General features: G+C 41.9%; 2 protein-coding genes across 4 annotated transcripts in view; both read left to right on the top strand.

Moving 5' to 3' along the window:
- SLC35F3 (solute carrier family 35 member F3) overlaps positions 1-6,456 on the top strand; it is a 135,824-nt gene extending 129,368 nt beyond the window's left edge. For both annotated transcript variants that reach the window (XM_044420194.1, XM_044420203.1), the window contains 2 exons: positions 2,068-2,157; positions 6,212-6,456. In XM_044420194.1, the coding sequence (XP_044276129.1) occupies positions 2,068-2,157; positions 6,212-6,456 (335 nt within the window). The remainder of the gene's footprint in view (positions 1-2,067; positions 2,158-6,211) is intronic.
- An 8,894-nt stretch (positions 6,457-15,350) lies between these two features.
- LOC123018299 (cytochrome c oxidase assembly factor 6 homolog) lies at positions 15,351-20,834 on the top strand. 2 transcript variants are annotated; one of them, XM_044420227.1, is made up of 3 exons: positions 15,351-15,390; positions 20,081-20,232; positions 20,470-20,834. In XM_044420227.1, exons 2-3 carry the CDS (start codon positions 20,089-20,091, stop codon positions 20,563-20,565), a joined length of 240 nt encoding a protein of 79 aa, XP_044276162.1. In that variant the 5' UTR covers positions 15,351-15,390; positions 20,081-20,088; the 3' UTR covers positions 20,566-20,834. The 2 variants fall into 2 exon arrangements, with proteins under 2 accessions (XP_044276162.1, XP_044276152.1); XM_044420217.1 differs by lacking the exon at positions 15,351-15,390 and adding an exon at positions 15,478-15,972.
- Positions 20,835-20,925: the final 91 nt, after the last annotated feature.

The following is a 20,925-nucleotide window of genomic DNA, read 5'->3' as shown; positions in this document are numbered from 1 at the left end:
GTGGTCAGCGTGGGGGAGACTAAGACAGTGGCAGTGACAATTGCTCCAAAGTGAACACTTGGTTGAGTGGCTGCCATTGGTGGTGGTCCTGGTGAGCTTGACAAGAGTGGCTGGGGGTGGGGGGGGGGTTGCCACTCCTGCTGAGCAGTTCTTTCACGACTTTTCTGCATGCATGAGAGGGTTGGTTGCCTGTCATGGCTAGTAATCGTGGTTACAGTAACTCCTCGAACAAGCCGTGACTTGTCAGAGTGGTTTGCTGCCCACAAGCAAGCTACCCTGTGGGAAGCAATCCAGATTCACATGACATGCAACCCACCCATGGCTAGTTACCTGTGATGGGTTGCCAGGCTACATGAACCTGGTAGTGACCCATTCAGACCTCAGTGAGGGCTCCAGTGTGGAGCTAAACATAGAAACAGAGCGAGTCCGAAGGGGCCTTCTGGGCCATCTAGTCTGAACTCCCAGCACCAGCTGGCTCTGCTCACAACATGCTCACCATGTGCATGTCCAGCCTATCTTTGAACACCTCACTGATGGGGCCTCAACGACCTCCCATGGTAGCCCATTCCATACCCTCGGGATCCTAGCTGTCAGGAAGTGCTTCCAGGCATCTAAATGGAACCTTGGTTCCCTGAGCTTTGCTCCGTTGGAGCACGTCCTGCCTTCCTCTGCAGGGGAGAACAGGTCTCCACCCACCTCCATGTGACATCTCCTCACATACCTGTATGTCACCAACATACCTCCTCTGAGTCTCCTCTTCTCCAGGCTGAAGAGACCCAGTTCCCTCAGTCTCGCCTCATATGGCATCCCCTGCAAACCGGCCATCAACCTTATGGCCCTACGCTGCACTGATTCTAACCTGGCTATATCCTCTGTATCCTTCCTGTAATGAGGGGCCCAAAACTGAGCACAATACTCCAGTTGTGGGCGCACCAGAGTCATACAGAGTGGTAGTAATATCGATCTAGAAGCCACACTTCTAGCTATGCAACCAAGGGTGGCGGCGTTCACCCTCTTGACCTCCACATCACACTGCTGGCTTGTGTTTAGCCTGCAGTCAACCAGCACCTCGAGGTCCCTTTCACAAGTGCTGCTCTCCAGCCACTTGTCCCCTAACCTGTACTTAAGACACCCATTCCTATGCCATTCCTATGATCTGGAGTACCTGCTCCTCAGTTGTGGCCACTGCTCCAGTTTTAGTATCGTCTGCAAATTTGATCAGCAGACTGTTCACCCCTTCTTCCATGTCATTGATGAAAAGATTAAACAGGATCGGCCCCAGGACAGAGCCCTGGGGGACCACGCTTGTCACTGGCCGTCATCCCGATGATTCCCCACTTATGGTTACCCTCTGCTTTCGGTCAGTCAACCATGCCCTAATCCACTGGACAGTGCTTTGGTGTATCCCAAAACTCCTCAGTTTCTCAACCAGGATATCATGGGGCACTTTGTCAAAGGCCTTGCTGAAATCCAGGTAAACCACATCCACTGCATCCCCTCCATCTAGCCATCTTGAAACCTTGTCGTAGAATTCCACAAGGTTTGTCTGGCAGGACCTGTTTTTGCAAAAGCCGTGTTGTGTGGCTGCCAGCCACCCTTCCCTAGCTAGCATCCCTAGATCTCTCTCTATTATGAGCCTTTCCGTTGTTTTTCCTACAATGGACATAAGGTTAACTGGTCTGTAATTCCCTATGTCCCTTCTACTATCCTTTTTGCAAATTGGGACCATTAAGTCTCACATCAGCTGCTTTCCCCATTAATTTCACAAGAAGGTCGGCTTCTGCATGCAAAAGTGTGTATGTGATGTTTCCCTTTTTATTGAAGAGAGTGGACAATGCTCCAGCAAATCAGCTCTGGGTACACACTGGTAAGTGTATCACATGGGACACCTTTGCACAATCTCGAGAAGTTCAGTGGCATATTAATCTGTACAAGTCTTACTGAGAAGCATTTATACTGGTTTAAATGGGACTATTTTCAGTGGACTGGTTAAATCTGCTTGATTAAACAGGGTTAGTTTTCCAGCAAAACTAACCCCAAAATAAAATAGTATATCTTTTCTTTCAGCATTCAATATTTTATTAAATTTTGGGATTGCTATTACGTATCCTACCTTGATATCACTTGGAATTGTACTAAGTGTACCTGTAAATGCCGGTAAGAATTATTTTATTTTTACAATTTAAATTCCATTATATGTATAAATGAAATAACACTTGAGTTATACCTTAGAGTTATACGTAAGTGTATATAATGACATATATATACTTAGGGTGCAAGAGAGGATAAATGATATTTAAAATAGCAAATAGATTTGTTGTAACTCTAGTCCTTTTGGTAAGTGATTAATGTAATACTACCATAATTGACTTTACCCTAAAAACTAGAGTTTCAAAATGGATTGATTTCAAGCAGTGTTCTCTAATTCTCTATGAGGACAATATGAATTCTGATGTGCCACCCACTTGTTTCAATTCTCCTTGCTCAGAAAAAAAAAATCCTTTTTTATCTGGGTTTGGCTGTATAAAGATGGTGATAATATTAGTTTTATTTGTTATGTATTTGTTTATGTGTTTATTTTATACCTTGCCTTTCCTCACAAGAGGCCAAGGCACTGAACAACTTACAAAAAATACAAAGCCTAGAAGTTACCAGTGCATTCACTACAGTGTTTAGGTCACTCTCCTCCTGGAAAGGCTGCAGTTGGTGAGTTAGCCAAAGCAGGACAGAAAAATACTCAGGAGCAATTGTATCTAAAGCCCTAGTTAACTCCTGATTCCATGGGGTATGAGTTAAAGGTTTTCAGCAGTCACAGTCTTCTATATACCTTCTCAGGTCTTAATCAGCCAGACATTACACAGCACCGCAGGTATATACCAAGATTAAACTAAAATACAATCACAACAGCTATTAAAGAGCACAGGTCAGTAGGAGTCCTTTCCCACATGCTGCCTTGGCCTTGGCCTTGCAGGAATAGCTGCTGAGCCACTAGAGAGGCTGCAAGTGCTGCTGTTGCTGCTTCCAGGGGAGGACAGCTACTCCCAGAGCTGAGGCACAGCGGCAGGCAGCAGTGCTCTTACCGCTTCTCCCACATGCTGCCTCGGTCTTTGCCCTGCAGAAACAGCTGGTGTGCCACATCTCCGGAGATGCTGTCTCCCACATGCCTTTTTGCAAACTCCACACAGCCTTTGATATGGGTTTGTTTTAGCAATGATTTTCTTTTTGCCACACTTCATATAACCAAGTGTGATAGTTGTCCCATGGATGGTTTCCTCCATCACAGCTGTGGATTTCTCCGCTCCATTAGAGTTGCCATCGGCCCCTTGGTTGCTTCTCTGACTTATTTCTGCCTCATCAGGTACAGAGCATTGGTCTCGTATACAATCCCATACAGAATTATTCAGCTCCCTTTGAATTTTCCACATATTTTGTGTGACAACCTGGAATTGATCTCAGATCAAATGTCACTATTTCTGGAAGACCTCAGAATTTGTTGGAAAGCATATTTATGCAAATAGCATCATGAAGACCAAGAAACTATCCAAATAACTCCACAATAAAATTATGCAGAAACAGCAATCGGTGCTGGATTATTTTTAAACATTCCCAAACTAAGAACATCCCCTAGAGCACCATTAAACCCATTATTGCAAATGGAAGGAATGCCGCTTAATTGTGCTTTTGCAATCCGAGATTATGCAGCAGTGGGACTTTTGGGGGCAGTGGGGTGCAGCAGAGCTCATTCAGGCAGGTCACAACAAAGCAAATGACTACTTGTGCAACCAACAACTACAAGTTTGCTTTTGTTTACTTTTGTGTCAGTATTAAAAAATGGCACCTTGTGAACAATGAGTATCTTGTGTCCATCATGTTGTAATGATCCCAATTCAATCCATTTCCAGGTCGCAACACAACACATGTGGAAAAGTCAAGGGGAGGGGGTGAATATGTCTGCACAGCACTGTATAAGAATATACAAAATGAAAAGCAAATACATCAGTGCAGAGAAAGAAAAATATAGGGCACTTGTTTTTACAGTGGTACCTTGGCTCACGAACTTAATCCATTTCAGGACTCAGGTCGTGACCCAAATTGGTCATGACCCAAGTCAAATTTCCCCATAAGGGTCAGTGTAAATAAGGTTAATCCCTTCTGCAGCTATTTTTTTTACTCACAAAATTTTGAAGCTAAGTGACAAAGAACAACAAAGTTTGTGGCCATCTCCCCCCCTCCCAGCGATTGTGTGGGGGGGTGGGGGAGACGGGCGCAATCGCGGGTGCGCTGGGGGGGGGAGGCAGGTGCGGGCGCCTGTGGGGGAGGCAGGCACACTCAGGCAGGGAACACGGGTGCAATCGCGGCCATCTCCCCCTCCAGCATGAACGTGGCCATCTCTCCCCACCAGGACGACCGCAATCGCGTCTGTGCAGGGAAGGCGGATGTGCTCGCGATCGTCCTGCAATGCAGAGTTCGCGACCTGCGACAAATATTTTTATGAAATTTCTGTTCACATCCCGATTTGGTCATGAACTGAGGCGTTTGTGAGCCAAGGTACCACTGTACCTTCAAAAGCTTTCACAAAGAATGTTTTTAAGTACCGCATGAATGATAACAGCAAGGAGATAGCGGCAGCAATACTGGAAGAGAGTCCCATACTTGTGGTGCAGAGATTAAGAAGGCCTTGATATGTGTGGTCATGCCATACACATGCTAAATTCCAGTCTGAAGTTTTGAAAACCTAGTTTTGCTAATTATCAAATATATTATCAAAGATTGGGAGCAGCCATAGGTTAGGGGTAGACAATATGCTTTGCATGCAGAAGGCTCCCTGTTCAATCCTAATGTCCAGGTAGAACTAAGAAAGCCGCCTGTCTGCAGTCCTGGAAAGCCACTGATCTGATTTCGTGTAACCAGGTTTTGGTGATCCTATGAGATTCCAAAATGCCTATCTTTCGAGATAGACCAAGCTGCCCACGAGGCAGAAAGTAAGTTCACCTAATTCTCCTCTAGAGAAAGATCCGGGTTATTTATTTACGCCATAAACATTTACATTTATTTACAGTAGGTACATCAGAGTAAAAGTGCCATAAGTGGGATGCATCAACAGGTCCATAATGCATTTTTACATGGTCTTTGTGCAGGAAGACAGAGGAGATGATGTTCACATTTGCTATGTGAAACAGATATTTGGCTTTGGTGGCCAATTATGCCACATATGTCAGCATGTCTCTTCTCTTTGGCATGCTTTGGCTCACTAGCTTCAGGTCCTGACAAAAATCAGGCTCAGTAATCCAGATCCCAGTGTGTAGTAAGCAGAGCAGATTCACTGTGCCAAAGTATCATAGAACAATTAGAAGAGCTCAAATCCCAATGCAGGAGAAGATACAAAACACAGGCAAGTTGATTTTGTCTTATACCCTTTTAAAGCTGTCCAGATTAGTGGCCATCACTACATTTTGCAGCAGCAAATTATATAGTTAAACCATGAACATTTGCACTCATTACTGGTGTATTTCCAAGCCCAATCTAAAGTGTAGGTTCTGACCTTAAAATGCCTAAACACTTTGGAACCAAATTATTTGAAGGACCACCTTCACCCATAGCAGCCTGTCTGCACTTTGAGAGCTTTCTGATTTGCCCATCTGCAAGAGCAAGTTAGGTGGATGTCCACATAAGAGAAGGCCTTTCCCTGAGTGGCCCCACACCTCTGGAATAAGTTACCATTGAGATCAGCAAATCCCTATCATTGCAGGATTTGTCATTGTCAGAAAAGGCCTTGAAAGCATACTTTGGCTTTCCTCTGAGATGTTTCTTACTTTTATTACTGTCTTTTATTGTGTTCTTACTGTTGTGATCTCATTTGTTTTATTGGATGCATTATTTTTACATTTTGTCTTGAGAAGAATCCTGCTCTGAAGAGCGGCCAAGACATCTTCAAATAATAGCGATTTCTGACTCCCCTCACTTTTGATTTCAGCCCCTCCCACCACTAGAATGCAGCTCCTGAGAAATAGAATTCAATGCTTGGGCTGAAATTCTGCACCCTTGAGTATCACTGGTGGCTTTCCATTTCCAGGGCATTGTTGCAGTTGGGCCTCGGGTTGTGAGACTGAATTGAAATACAGACTTCTGCTATATTGGTGCATGATATAGTCTGTCTGATATGTGATAACTGTCTATCCGTTAACGATATTTGGTTCAATGTTTCATGCAGTGGTTGACCACTACTCGAGTGACATTGTCTTCAACAGTGTCCGTGTCATTGCCATTGTCATCATTGGCCTGGGCTTCCTCCTGCTGCTTTTGCCTGAGGAGTGGGATGAGTGGTTAATAAAGCTCCTTACTCGCCTCAAAGTACGAAAGAAGGAAGAGATTCCAGAAGGAAATGGAGACATTGTTTCTGGATTACAAAATAAAAGCAGGAGAACGCGTCCTTCCATGTCTTCATTCACACATTAATGCTATTTTTTAATGAAAACTCTTCACACGGTATGCTATAATTCACAGGTCTTTCTTGCAAAGCACATATGTTCAGTACAGTGTACATAGTTGTACAGTTTTGATAACAGAGTCTGAGGCATCACGTTTCAGCATGTCCAAATTGCTTGCACTGTTTCACATCAAATCTTTCACCTGGGAGAACTTCTTTGAAAAGGCAAAAACAAAACTTTTTAAATGAATGTAATGTATAAATGAATAATCTTTGCATATATTGTTTTAATGATTGATCATCATGAGGAGCAGGGCATATATTTTGAACATTAGGTACTGAATGACACATCGCACACTGTGATTTACAAATATAATATAAATATATATATAGAAAGAGAGATGCTATGCTATGTCATAAGCTTAATTTTTTTACCAGAGCTGTATGGTAAACATTTTCAAATAAACCAAAAGAAAATATTTTGTGGGGGTTAGGAAAAGGGGTGGGTGGGAGGGAAACTGCTTTGTGAAGATAAATGCACTTGGTGCCAGAGCAAAAGCAAGAATAAAATGTTAAGTTTTGCACTAAAGCACGAGGGGGGAAGCAGATAGGAATACCAGGTCACCATCAGCCAGGAATTTCTCTGGCGAAACCTCCACCAAAATGAATGGCCACTGAGCAAGAACTTCTTTGCATGTGGTATTCCTTCATGCCTCCCATCCTTCTCAGTAGAGCTTGTGCAGGGAAAGTTCTCAGGGGGTTGCGCGTTAAATCTTTAACTGTGCATGACTGCAATCCATGCTTGATCTCATGCAAGGGAAAATACAGTGCCTTCTACAGAATTCTAGTCCATTGTCTGTGTAGAAGTAGGTCACACTGCGAGTTGCTTGCTTTGGTCTTACAACAAGAAGAGTGTGTTCTGCAGACACAGTGTTCTTGAAACTCCCAAACAAATCAATGAGTGCCTGCTTCAAGCCACTGATTATGGGGAGTGCTAACACTTGAGGACTACAAGGTTTTTTGTCATGGCAAGATTTGCTTCCCAGTTACATGGGTCTAGGGGTGGAGACCGTCCTCCTGACCTGTACTTCTTGACGGGAGAAGCAAGACCTGTGTGCAAGAACCTTGCTTAAAACTAAAAATAAAGCTAGCAGCCACTTACAGAGGAACACAATTTATGATGTGTACAATGTTGAGAATACAGGGGACTAAGAGGTAAATTGCCACTTGCTTTTACTCCATTGCTGTGAAGTTTTTTTTAAGGACATGCAAGATATTTACATCAGATCTAACACTTTTTACAAAACTTGTAAGCACCAATCTGTTTACTTCTACAATTTAGGTTTGCCATTAAAATTCTATCTGTGATAGACCATGTGATATGTACAAAGAACTAGGCAAATATTATAGTTTACTATTTTTGAAGTTTACATCGCTGCATACAAAATGAAAAAAAAATTTTATTTTGAAATGTTGCCATAACCCAATGGTACATGCTGTCTCCATGGCATTTTTATATGTCAAATGGGGTGGCATTCACTTCTCAATTTCTTATTGAATCAGTTTCAGATTCAATTATCTGCTTGACAAAACTAATAAAACTACTGAAAGTTCATACCAAGTCCATGACTTCTGCTTTGCATTCTTACTGTCTGGTAAACGGAAATGTTATTTTTACTAAGAAACATTCTACTTGTGTAGAAGTGATGAATAAAAGAGATAGAAGGTAAGCCTTATAATATGACTCTGACAAAGACTCTCTTCAAGTAATCACAAGCACACTGATTGTTTACATTTCACAAATGTTCAATATTGTGCATACCTCTTTGGATGCTTAAGGGAATCATGCTAGCTTTGAAAATTAGTTGACTTGTGATCCTTAGGGAAAGCTTGGGGCAGTTTTGCCATCTCACAGTCTAGTCATATCTGTCCCATACAGTCCTGTATTTGGGGTTCTCTGAAGGAATGTTGCCTTCTGAATGGTGTCAGTCACGAATGGTTTCCATCCTATCCCACTGGTGTTCAGATGCCAACATTTGGGATTGTCTGCAGGAATGAGACTGCAAGCTTCTTTCTCAACAATTTTAAGGACAGGCAAAACAAAATACATACAGATTAAGGCAGACTTCCCCATATTGTTTCTTCCAGATATTTTGGATTTCAGTTCCCATCAGCCCTAGCCAACATGGTCAGTGGGAAGGAATGCTGGAAAATGTAGTTCAAAACATCTGAGGGGCACCAGGATGGAAAAGACTCCCTTAAGCTAATGCAATTCTTTAAGAACATAATTTGCAAACAATGCTTAGGCTAGGGTTTGGGATATGGTGAAAAAATTATCATTAAAGTTTTGTTGTAACTGAAAGTCTTTAAGAAAGTTGCTAATCATATTCATTCATGCATGCATTCGATTTCTATATCTCCTGAGAATTAGTAGATTTTCTGCTCTTAGAGCTTCTCATTATTGGCTTGAGGACACAGTGGATAAGAAGAGGAGATACAGTTAAAATTTATCACCATACAACAGGTCATCAGAAAGCAATGCTGTCCAATAAACAAGCAATTACAGGCAAACCCAACCTACCTCGCAGGGTTGTTGTCATGAAGATAAGATTGAGAAGAGAAGGAGGAGAGTTATGCAAGCCACTTGAGTTTCTTGAAAGGGAAAAAGGTGGGATATAAATATAATAAATAGGGTTTGGGTGAAGTAGTAAAATATTGCAGTGCTGCCTGAAAATGAAACTGCAGCTAGCTCTTTCAGCTACTAAGGGCACAATGCTTTGGCTTCTAGGTACTGTCTAAATGGCCATAGAATAGCTCACTATCCCAGACCTGATCTCAAATGTTTTCTGAAGTCAGAGCTGGCCCAGCCCTTCATGCTGGCTGTGGTTCTGAAGGTTTTGGAGGGAGCCAGAGAGGGAAGGAGTGAGGCTTTTTAGCTATCACCTTTTGGCTTTTGAGGTTCATAGCCTTAATTCCAAATATATCCAGTAGGCAATTCTCTTTAAACAGACTCCTCTTAAGGTGAAAGTTTTGTGCCCAGTTTCCACTGCTTTCACCCAAATTGTTCTCTGTACTTGAGTTTGCATTAGGTCCCTTTCCATTCTCCTCCCACTTCAGGACTTGTACTAGCTTATTTATGTCCTGCTTGAAATAAAATGCACAGGCTGCACATCTACTCAACCTCTGAAGGCTAAACTTCAGTGAAATTTCTAGCCTGTCCAAAATTCATTCAGAAAAGCTGCACTGGATTGTAGCCTAAACAACCTTATTCCCATTAATTTGAGCTTAGGTTCAATGTGCAATTTCTGTTGGATTTTATAATTTTCTATGGCTAGATATCACCATTGGACTGCTTCAGTCAAAGGGTGCTGATCCAAAAGTTTATGTCCATCTTGACCAGGTCCTTCCTTTTTCTAACCACCTGAAAAAGAAAAGATTGATCATCTGAAAATAAGAGATTAATTAAAATACCAAATTATGGATGCAAAATATCATGGTCTTCAGTTACAGCTTTCACGGCCATAAAATACATTTTTTGTGAAGTTAATGAAACTGACTCTTCTTCCACACTTATAAATTGTTTTTGTAACAGAGACTCTTCATATCTGTATGACCTTTATCATTTTTATTTTTTAAAAGTCATTTTACAATCCCCTGGGGGACTTACAAGACATTTTACAACCTGTTACAATGATTGAGTGCAATCCAGTGGAACTTCACTATTTCATGTCCCACAGATTTCAGTGGAAGAGAATTAAACAAAAACTGTTTGTCAGAATTTGAACTTTTCTCATTATTTTGAAAGCTTTATCCACTGAGTGAAGACTTTTTATTCACATAAGAAAATAAGTGATTGGGGGAAGGGCAGCAATAAAAATAATTAGATCCAACCAAAATACTCCTTGAACAAGAATGAGAACATGAAAATACAAGATGTCATGTGATCCATATTGATCTTTAAATTTCAGTAAACTAAGCCAAGGTTAGAAAAGGAAGGACCTTGGAGGTCATCGATTTCAACACCTTGCTCAATGCTTGCTCGGCAGTGCACCCTGCAACAACAGCATCCATAAGAGATGGATTTCAAGCCTCTGCTTTCAGGCATTTCTCATAGGGTCTGATTTCCAGACTCCTCACCATCCTTGTCACACTGGTTTCACTTCTCTGGATATTTTTCAGTGTTCTTCTTAAACTGTGGCGCTCAGAGCTGGACACATAACTCCAGATGCAGCCTAGCCATCACAGAATGGAACAGAAGGATTAATTTCTTTTGACTTGGACACTATGGACTAGGCAGCTTTTGTTAATGGGCTGGCTCTCTCCAAGGTGGGGGAATCTTTTATTTTCTAGACACATAATAGGTTATAGGCTTCAAAGTGGAGTGGTTTCTATCTGCATGATAGTATTGGCAATGCTGTATTATTTACTGACGCAGAACCAAAAATATCAAAGATCAGTAGGTACTTTTGAGCATAACTGATTGCGTCTTCCCACCTCACACCTCTCCTCTGTGTTTCTTACATTAAAAACTAGATAGACAGTGTGCATGCATGGAACACAGAGTTTTATCCAGGACTTGCAACACAGAAATCTGTTATGTAATACCCTATTAGTCGGCAAGATGTAGGTGACAGGAAAAGAGCTTAAACGTGTGTGTTCTATATTAGTATAAATAAATATTCAAGCTATATTTATATTTCATTGTGTAAAGGCATTAGATCATATCTAAGCTTCATGGCCACTTATCACCCCACCTGCTCTACCTCTAAAAATATACCTGCCAGGATTAATCTACACAGTTAAAAAGAAAACTGAACCCTTTATTTAAGTGTACATAACCCCAAATGAAGTGTGCCCAAGCTCAAAGCCAATCTGATAATATCCCAAAACCCTCAAAATGGAACAGACTTCTGTTCAAATGCAGGTGGGATTGGACATATATTTTGGTGGAGAAAATTATGTTTGTAAAACGTATCAGGAATATGTGTACTGTTGTTAAACCTTCCTTGCAACAATTCACCATGTTCATGGCTACTTTCACTACACTCAGAAACTGCTCCATTCCAGAATACATGCAATCAGTAGCTATTATTATTATTATTATTATTATTATTATTATTACTACTACTACTACTACTACTACTACTACTACTACTACTACATTTCTATGCCGCCCCTTGCCGAAGCCTCGGGGCGGCTTACAACACAATAAAATACATTGAAATACAATAGAACATAATATATATAGCTATAACCGCAAGTACTGATTTCAGCCCAGTTCATTCGCATGGGGCTTGGGGACTGTAGCTCTTTGGCTTATTTTGTACTCCTCTGTGCTGCATTGCAGCAAAGGATGGGATCTAATGCCTGAGTTATACCACTGATGCAGTTACACATTTGCACCCTTCACTTTAGCCCTGGAGGCCAGCCTTCATCCTATTTTCTTAGCTTGTGCAAGAGAATCAGTGCCTACTACCACATGGGTAAGAGCTTCAGCTGTCTTCTGAGAGCAGTTACAGCAACTCGGAGCCCGAGCACTAAGATAAAGTTGCGCCAACATCACAGTGGGAGAAGGTAAGGGCTTCTGGATAGCATTTGGGGTCTAGCTGCTGTACCCCATGCCTAGCACAGAGTGCAACTTTCCCTGCAGTGATAGAGGGCTTTGCTTGGGCCAGTTCAGCCAACTGAGCACATTGGGTTTCTAAACACTGTTGTACAAATATATATCATAGCCCAGGCTTCCTCATACTGGTGCTTTCCCAGGATTTTGGACTTCAATACCCATCTGCCACAAGCAGCATGGCCAAGGTCAGGAATGCTGGAGATGAAAACTTCTGGATGGTATCCAATTGAGGAATGTTGTACTCTTTTGTACTCTTCAGTAGAGTATGGGTAGCTTTTTTCTGAAGTAGTTATAAAAAGTCCTCCTTTGTTCTGGTGAGGCTTACTTCTAAGTAAGTGGGAGTTCTTTATCAGGTTAATTGAACCTGGAGAATTTCTGAGTAGACATGTATAATAAATAATTTAACTTCAGTTTATTTTAACTGTTTGAGAACTTTCTCACTTTTATGCTGCCTAGTTCGATAGAACATCTTGCACCTAAGGAACTCAATTCTCTAATGGTCATTCTCAGCAGGAAGACTGCACCTCAACATGCTCCCTTACCAAAATAGATCAATATTAACCGTATTTATCAGAATGTATCTACCTACTGAAAGGTTACAGATGTTTGTTAAGTAAACATAAATCAATGATGTATCCTAAATTCAAGTTTCTTCATATTAAAATGTGCACTCAGTATTGCCCCATGGATGTTGCTGAATGTTCTCCGGTTCATCTTTTCAAGATGTGGTTTGACCAACATGCAGTTTATTGCAAGAAAAATTAGTTGATTGGCAAGTCGTTAATACTGCTGTCCTATTTATAGGCCATCATAGGATTTGTCCCAAAGCCAGGTATATTCTGAAATAAATGTCTGTGTTTGTATACGCCCCGCTGTAAGGACTTACTGATATAAAAGGCATCTGAACCTACAGAGTGCAATTGTTGCATACTCTGGAGAATGTTTCAATCATCATCATTCCTGACAATTTTACAGAGTCAAAAGATTAGTGTGGTAGATTGGTTTTGTTTTGTAAAGCCTTTTGCAACCCTATTGATCAAAAGCAACATAGAGTCAAACCTGCAGCAATAATTATGTGCTTCATGTAGTTAACAGTGCAATTCTATCCATGTCTACTCAGAAGTAAGTCTTATTTGCTTCAATGGGGTTAATTTTCAGTATGTAAAAGCTTTGAGCCATCACTACAATCTTATACCCACTTATCTAGGAATTAGATCCTATTGAATTTAGTTAGATTTACTTACTGATTGATAAGTGTTCTTGACTAATTTTAGCTACTTGTTTATTACACAGCTAAAATGTGTGGGGGTGGAACACTTTGGTGAAAGCTACTGATTACTGAGAGCCATTTTTAATAGTGATGAAATAAAAGGGGGAAAACGCTGGGACCTAAGAGAAGCAAATATATCACAATCAGTCAAATAATACTGATAATAAAGTTGGAAGAGAATTTCTTGGGAGTGCAAAGGTACCATAGACCTGTGGTCTCTTATTGAAGGCTTTTGAGAACTGTGAGCATTCATTCAAGTTCACCCCTTACTTAAATGCTGACCCAAAACAGCAAGGACTACTCCAGACAGTTCAGAACTGCAGCTTTTTGGTTTCCATGGAAATAGAACTCATCATTGTCTATCATGCCACCAGCGGAATGGAAGGATGCTTGGGGTTTGATTTTCTATACAACAAATCTACTTTTCTTCTGCATACCAAAGCTGCCTACCTAGATAAACATTGATCGCTCTGGTTTCCAAAGAGGCCATCATGTTAATTTCTAAGACAGAATCATTAACAGCAATTCCTTCCTGCACCCTACCGCACTGCATTCCCATAATATAATCCACAACACTTAGAAGCACAAGACAGGAAAAAGCAAAAGGCACCACAAAGACATCTGGAGAGCCCTGATTTCAAAGAAGGCAAGCAAATGAGCCATCACATCCACACTATTCAATCCAACTGAGCGGGTGGGGAAATCTTCAGGGAAATGAGATTTGACTTAGTCTTGAGTAATGAAACTCTAACTGATTTCAGTCCTCTACATAAATATAACTGTCTAAATCCAACTGCAGAGCTTAAGCTCAAGATAGGGGGCGCTTATAATACAGTTTAGAACTTAATGCCTTGAATTAGTTCATTTAGCACTAAAAGCAAAACAAAAAATCATGCTCAGAAGAAGAAAAGCATCAGTACTACTGAATTTTCCTGATCTACAATTGTTTGTCCTGCACCGACTATTCTTAGAGTCTAGGATAACATTTGTCATATGTGTTTGTTTTCAACCAGAATCTGCTGCAAATGTCAATTTCATTCTTCAGAGAAATCTTTGAAACTCCTGATTTATGAGCAACTGTCTTAACACTATTTCAGATACACAGACCCTGGAAATACAAAGTACTAAACCAACAGTGGGGCAGCTTAAAGGAAACTGCTCTAAAAGTGGAATCTGATTTATTATTTCCAGGAAAGTTCATGTAAGATTGCAGTCCAACCTATATGAACAATTGAAACACCACTGCATGATCCATAAATAGCAATAAGGCAGCAGTTCCCAAGTAAGTTAGATTACTCAAGCCATCAAAGGATCATAAGGAAAAGTGGGGGGCTGCTTTAGTAGGTCAGAAGAGACTACTTTATTTTGGCCTGATGAGTCTTCTTTCTAGTTATGCATCTACACAAATCTTCCGTTTATGTATCTGCCTTGGGAAGTCAGGTGAGTGGCTACTAGGAAGCAGGCCTTTTCCATTGTGGCACCTTGACAGTGGAATAAATTCCCCAGGACTTGTTTGGCACCTACATTGTATTATTTTCAGGGCCAGATTATTTTCCCAGGAATTTCCTAGAGTCCACACCACTTTAAATGAATTTTAAATCTTTGTTCTGCTGCTAGGCTTTACTCTAGTTTTCACTTTTATATTGTTTTAACTGTTTAATTTTTATACTATATGTACACTGTATCTTATGTTTCAGATAGTTTTAAATTGTGAATCACCCAAAAAGCTTGTCATTGGGCAGTATAAAAGCGAGCGAGCGAGCGAGACAAAATCCTGCTGCCCACAGGAAATTAATAGGAAAATTCACCTGGCCTGCAACAAAAGCTGAGCCAGACAGGGGCGGGGAGTGCGAAACAGGGCACGATCGTTTCCTAGCAACGACGAGAACAAGGTTCCATCCTCCCGACAGAATAACACAGTGGCCACCAACTGCCCCTACGCGCATGCGTATTGCACTCCCCCTCTCCGTAGACTTGCTACAGAGCGGAGGCGCTTCCACCAATGCACACACGCTTCCGGGTTGCTTCTCCGTATACATCCGGGTTTTTGCTCATCCGGAAGCTTGGCGGGTAAGTGAAGGCGTGAGGTCGGTCAGAGGGAAAAGGGTACGAGGTTGCTGTCCTTTTTGCACCGCGATGCCCGAACTGAGCAGGGAGGCGGGGGAGCACCCACTCGCGTCTGCCTGAACTATGGGGCGCAGCGGCCGCCTCGCCAGGCAAGGAGAGCAGCTTCTCCTGGGTGCCGTCTCCTCCCGCCGTCCGCAGTGTTCTCACCTGGACTATCGTATGAGAGAGGCAAGGGTTGATTCGGATGCTGTAAGAGTATCGTCTTCGCAAGCAAGCAACAGCGAGGAGCGCTAGAGTAGTGGCACCTGTTTCTAAGGGGCCCGATCAGGATTCCTGAAGGGAACCCGATGCAAAAGGTCGCATGAGCTACTGCGAGGCAGGAAGAAAAGGGATGCGGGCAGCCAGCGTTTTCCGTCTTTCAGCGACGCACATCATGCCGAAGTTAAGGGCTCTGCGGTCCCTCTTTGATGGTCTGTTGAGCTGAGGCTTTTAAGAAGGGTTGTCCAGAGGAACATAGTGCTGCCATGTCACACGTGCTGCTTAAAGTGCCTTTTGGGGCTGCAGTCTATTCACACTTACCTGAGAGTAAGTAGAGTGGGACTTGTAATTCCCATGGACAAGATAGTCTTAGTTTCTGCTGTTGGCGAGTACGTGTAAGCCCTGAAATGCCATATTTAAATGCACGTCCACATTTTAAACTCATTTAATGGCTGTACTTGAAAAGTGAAATTACAGTGGCAGTTTAATTTTGTCATCCATGAAGAAGTGTATTCTGTCTGAAGCACAATCTAGTATATATACTCAGAAACAAGCCCTACTGAATTCAGTAGAAGCACTGAAGTTTTAACATCCTCCATGCATCATTTCCCTGTGTAGAGATGTGAAACACAAATGTATACGTTTACCTCTTGCCCTTATAGAAAAATGTCTTTTTAGTCACTAAGAGTGGTGCAATTCCTTTTTGTTTTTTCCTTCCTAATCTCCAGTGAAACAATTTTGAAATGTTTTATGAGGTTATAGAGTTGGAAGACTGTATGTGCCTCAGAAGCCAAGATATATAAGCTATGTTAGGAAGTTTACAAGAATTTCCCTGATAAACAAACATCCTCAAATTACATAAATATAGGGACAACAGTCTTTTTGTTAGTACTGTAGGAATTCTTTAATTGGAAAACCTGAAGTAGACCAAGGTACAGAGAATCCACACACATTTGTGGTCTAAGCTTCTCCAGCAACATGGCCAAATTGGTGACACATTTTGGTCCTTCTGAGAGAGAGTCTAAGTGGGAACTGAATTAGAATAGATGCTGTCATAATCCTTGTTCTTCAGCTCACAATTACTACAAGTTCCGTATTTCATATTGGCCACATGTAAAACAAGCTGTCAGATTAATAAAGCTGGAAAATATATCAAATCCCCACTCACAAATGCTTGCAAGCTCCTTAAAACTGTTGACAGTCTGAGATTATCTTGATGTATATTCCATATTCAGAACAGCTTAGTCTACTGATGGTGCTAAAACAATGTTGAAACAGTATAAGCTGCTAGTATAAATGTAACAGTTCACCTACTCTATACCTGAAAGAATGATTGAAGGACCTTGTTTTCCTATGTGTATGATGAGGAAGTTGATCAAGTGCTCTCTCTTAGAAACATATAAAAGAGAAACACCAAATTGCTTACTTTTGTACTCCAAAGTGAATTGTAACTCCATTTAAAATCTGGCTGTTTCAAAGCTGTATTCACTATTATTATTATTTTTATTATTATTATTATAACATTTCTATGCCGCCCCTTGCCGAAACCTCGGGGCGGCTTACAACATGATAAAATACATTGAAATACAATAGTACATAATAAATTACCATTAAATACAAAAATACAAAAAATACATTGGTTTACAAATATAAAATTAGAATTATCAGTATAAAATAAAAATATAGGAGGAGAAAGAGAAGGAAGAAGAAGTTGCCCTGGCCAGATCATATGTTTTAACAATTGAAATGATGTTTAAATAAAAAGGTCTTTACCTGGCGCCGAAAAACCAGTAACGACGGAGCCAGGCGGACCTCTTTGGGGAGTGAATTCCATAGGTTGGGCGCCACCGCAGAGAAAGCCCTCCTCCGGGTACTTACTCTCCTAATTTTTTTCATGGAGGGTTCCCGGAGAAGGGACTCTCCCGCAGATCTCAAAGGGCGGTCGGGCATATACGGACGTAAGCGCTCGTTCAGGTAGCCAGGACCCAAGCCGTTTAGGGCTTTATAGGTCATAATCAACACCTTGAATTGGGCCCGGGCTTCAATGGGAAGCCAGTGAAGCTGATGGAGGACTGGAGTCATGTGAGCATAACGCCCCGTCCCCGTCAGCAACCTGGCAGCTCTATTTTGCACCAATTGAAGTGTTCGGACTGTCTTCAGGGGAAGCCCCACGTAAAGCGCGTTACAGAAGTCTAGGCGGGAAGTCACCAGCGCGTGTGTCACCGTCGCCAGGCAGTCGTACTCCAGGTAGGGGCGCAGCTGATTAATCAGCCGAAGCTGAAGGAAGGCGTTCCTCGCTACCGCTGTCACCTGAGCTTCCAAAGAAAGCTCCGGGTCGAGGAGTACTCCTAAGCTGCGGACCTTATCCCTAAGAGGGAGTGTTGCACCATTCAGGACCAGGTCAAATCCACCCTCTCCGAAACCCGATCCGCCAACCAACAGGACCTCCGTCTTGTCTGGGTTGAGTTTCAGTTTATTGGCCCTCATCCATTCCCTTACCTCGGCCAAGCACCGGTTCAGCACAGCCACTGCCTCACCTGGATTAGTGGAGAATGAGAGGTAAAGCTGGGTATCATCAGCGTATTGATGATTCCGCAGCCCACACCTCCTGATGACCAATGACCCAAATCACTGTCAATCATTGGCCGCTTTGTATACTACTCATACTTATCCAATAGCATTGTGATTGGTGGTAACAAAATTGAAAGGATGCAGACCTACCACCCCTTCTACAAAAGCTTTATATAAACATCCTACAAGGTCAAGTGCCTTGACCAAGACAGCAGTGAGACCTGGTCAGAACTTCCTGCTGCTAGCACTCCCTACAGATTTGTGGTGGGAAGCCAGATGTCAGGGAGCATGGTCTCATCTCTGAAGACTCAAATATGCTTCCACAGAGCTGTGGTACAAACACACAGAATACTGTATATACTTCTGAAGCCCTACCTGAAATGATACAGTTGCTGAAAAGGGCAACTGAAATTATCAAAGAGCTAGAGCAGCTCTCCTGGAAGGAAAGGTTACAGCCTTTATGATTGTTTAGCTTAGAAAAAGGGCAAGTGAGGACTGATGTGAAGGGGCATGCAGAAAAAGTCGATGGGGAGACATTAGTGTGCCCGCAGTACTAGACTCAGTAAAGATGACTGGTGGGAGATTCAGGACTGGTAAAAGGAAGAACTTCACACAATGCATACTTAAGCTATGGAATTCACTTCTATAAGATACAGTGATGGCCACCAATTTGTATGGTTTTGAAAGGAAATTGAATAAATTCATGGAGCTGATTACCAGTGATGACTAGTCTGATGGTTGGTTGTATGTTACTTTCAGAGGCACTATGCTTATGTACAGCAGTTGCTAAGAACGTGGGGGGCGCTGTTATACTATGACCTGTTTGTGCATTTTCCTTACACACCTGAGCAAACACTGTGAACAGAATGCTGGACTACAAGCAGCTTTGGCCTGAACTAGAATGCTGCTTCTTATGTCAGGGACATGGACCTGCCCCTGCTTTTCCTTTGTGCTGGAAAGAGGTATGGAACACCTCCCTGCACTCCACTTGAGTGAGGCCTGCCACCTCATCCCCAGTGCTGTCGCTGATGTTACTAGCACAGCGGCTTGGACCTTGTCTGCTTTCTACCATGCAAGCAAATTCTATCTCCAAGCATACTTGCCAACTACCTCAGATCAGACATAGCAGCTGGAATGCCCTCTGGGGCTAAGTACCCCGGAGGAATTTCCAAGAGACCAGGTTACAGCTGTGGCTTAGAGTTTCTGCACTCCTGTCCTGCAGAGTTCATACAGAGATGTGACTACTGAAGTTTCTGAAGGAGAGAAGTCTACCCATCCTTCCAACACCCCACATTGATAGGCTTAATAACAGGCTGTAGTCCTGCCTCCTGAAGCAAAAGCATCAGGAGCTAAAGCAGGGGTGGGCAACTGTTACTTTCCCATGTTTTTTGGGACTGTACCTCTGAACAATCCTGGTCAGGATAGCCAATGGTGAGGGACGATGAGCGCTACAATTTGCTCACCCATTAGATCAGGGGACAAGGCTAGCACACCCTGAACTCTTCCCAGTGGAACTGCAAGCCTCATAGCCAACTGGATGCAAAATCTTTTGAGTCCAGCTAGAGTGAGATGGTATATCTCAAGTTGCTTTTATGTCCTGTTTTCATCAAATACTTGTGGATATTTGAAGCATAAAATGTTGCACAACCTTTAAGCAATTGGGCATCTTTCCTTTTAAAAGAAATGAATGTTCTGAATCTTAGCCGATATTTTTTTTCTAAGTGTGAAAGACAATTTCAATGCCGTTCCATTTTGTTCAGTGTTAAATTAGATTACACTATTAACCAGAATGTTTAAAGGTTTTTAGCTTATGGAATTCCACAGGTAGTGCAAGAATAATAGCTATAATATCTTTCACTATTAGTTACAGAAATGTCTGCCCCATCAATGAAGGAAAGGAAGGCTTGCTGGGGAGCCCGGGATGCATATTGGAAGTGTTTAGATGAAAATAAGGAAGATGAATCTATGTGTAAGAAGTTTAGATGTTCTTATGAAAATAGCTGTCCACAACAGTGGGTAAGTGACACTGATTTCTGCTATATTAATGTTTAAACTCATAAAATTGCACTAGATAAAATACAAGGCAACTAAATGTACTTCTCTGCTTCTGTCAGTATTATTTAATATAAACCCCACATACTTGCACAGCACTGATGGAGAAGGGGAATTGATCAAGGGTTCTTCTCGTTTCATTACACTAGAATTTTACTGTGTAAGTCTTGTTTCCTAATAAAGTAATCTTGTTCAAAACAGGTTAAATATTTTGATAGAAGAAGAGATTATTTAAAGTACAAAGCACAGCTGGAAGCAGGAGAATTTCAACCTTCAGAAACAACTGGGACGTCATAGCTATTCATCAGCTTTCACAAAAAGAAGCTTACAAAAGAAGATTACAAAAGACAACCAGCAGTGTGATACCAATGTTGTAGGTATCAGTAAAGGACATTGATGGGCCTATAAATAACTCTTAAGAACTTTATCTGGCACTGATGTGAAGGCTCCAGCTGCTGTATTCTTTAAATACATGATCATGTTGAGAGGGAACACCCATCCGGTCTCCCTCATCACTGAAAGGCTGCTACCAATAAATTATGAACAAGTATGCTTGTCAGCTCAAATGCTATCCTGTGAATTCATTACATTTTTGCCCCCCACTGTATTAATAGGGCTTTCAACATATGCCTTGATGTTCCTTCCTGACAGATAAAG

The sequence above is a fragment of the Varanus komodoensis genome, unplaced genomic scaffold (genome assembly GCF_004798865.1).
Source record: "Varanus komodoensis strain SLA01 unplaced genomic scaffold, ASM479886v1 scaffold1, whole genome shotgun sequence".
Lineage (NCBI taxonomy): Eukaryota > Metazoa > Chordata > Lepidosauria > Squamata > Varanidae > Varanus > Varanus komodoensis.
Note: the sequence above shows the minus strand (reverse complement) of the source record. Positions and strands in the feature narration are given on the sequence as shown.

Coding starts and splice junctions, on each gene's coding strand:
- LOC123018299 (XM_044420217.1), top strand. CDS start 15,912: ATGTCACACGTGCTGCTTAAAGTGCCTTTTGGGGCTGCAGTCTATTCA. Junction 15,973..20,080: donor CTATTCACACTTACCTGAGA/GTAAGTAGAGTG, acceptor TTTCACTATTAG/TTACAGAAATGTCTGCCCCA. Junction 20,233..20,469: donor ATAGCTGTCCACAACAGTGG/GTAAGTGACACT, acceptor TGTTCAAAACAG/GTTAAATATTTTGATAGAAG.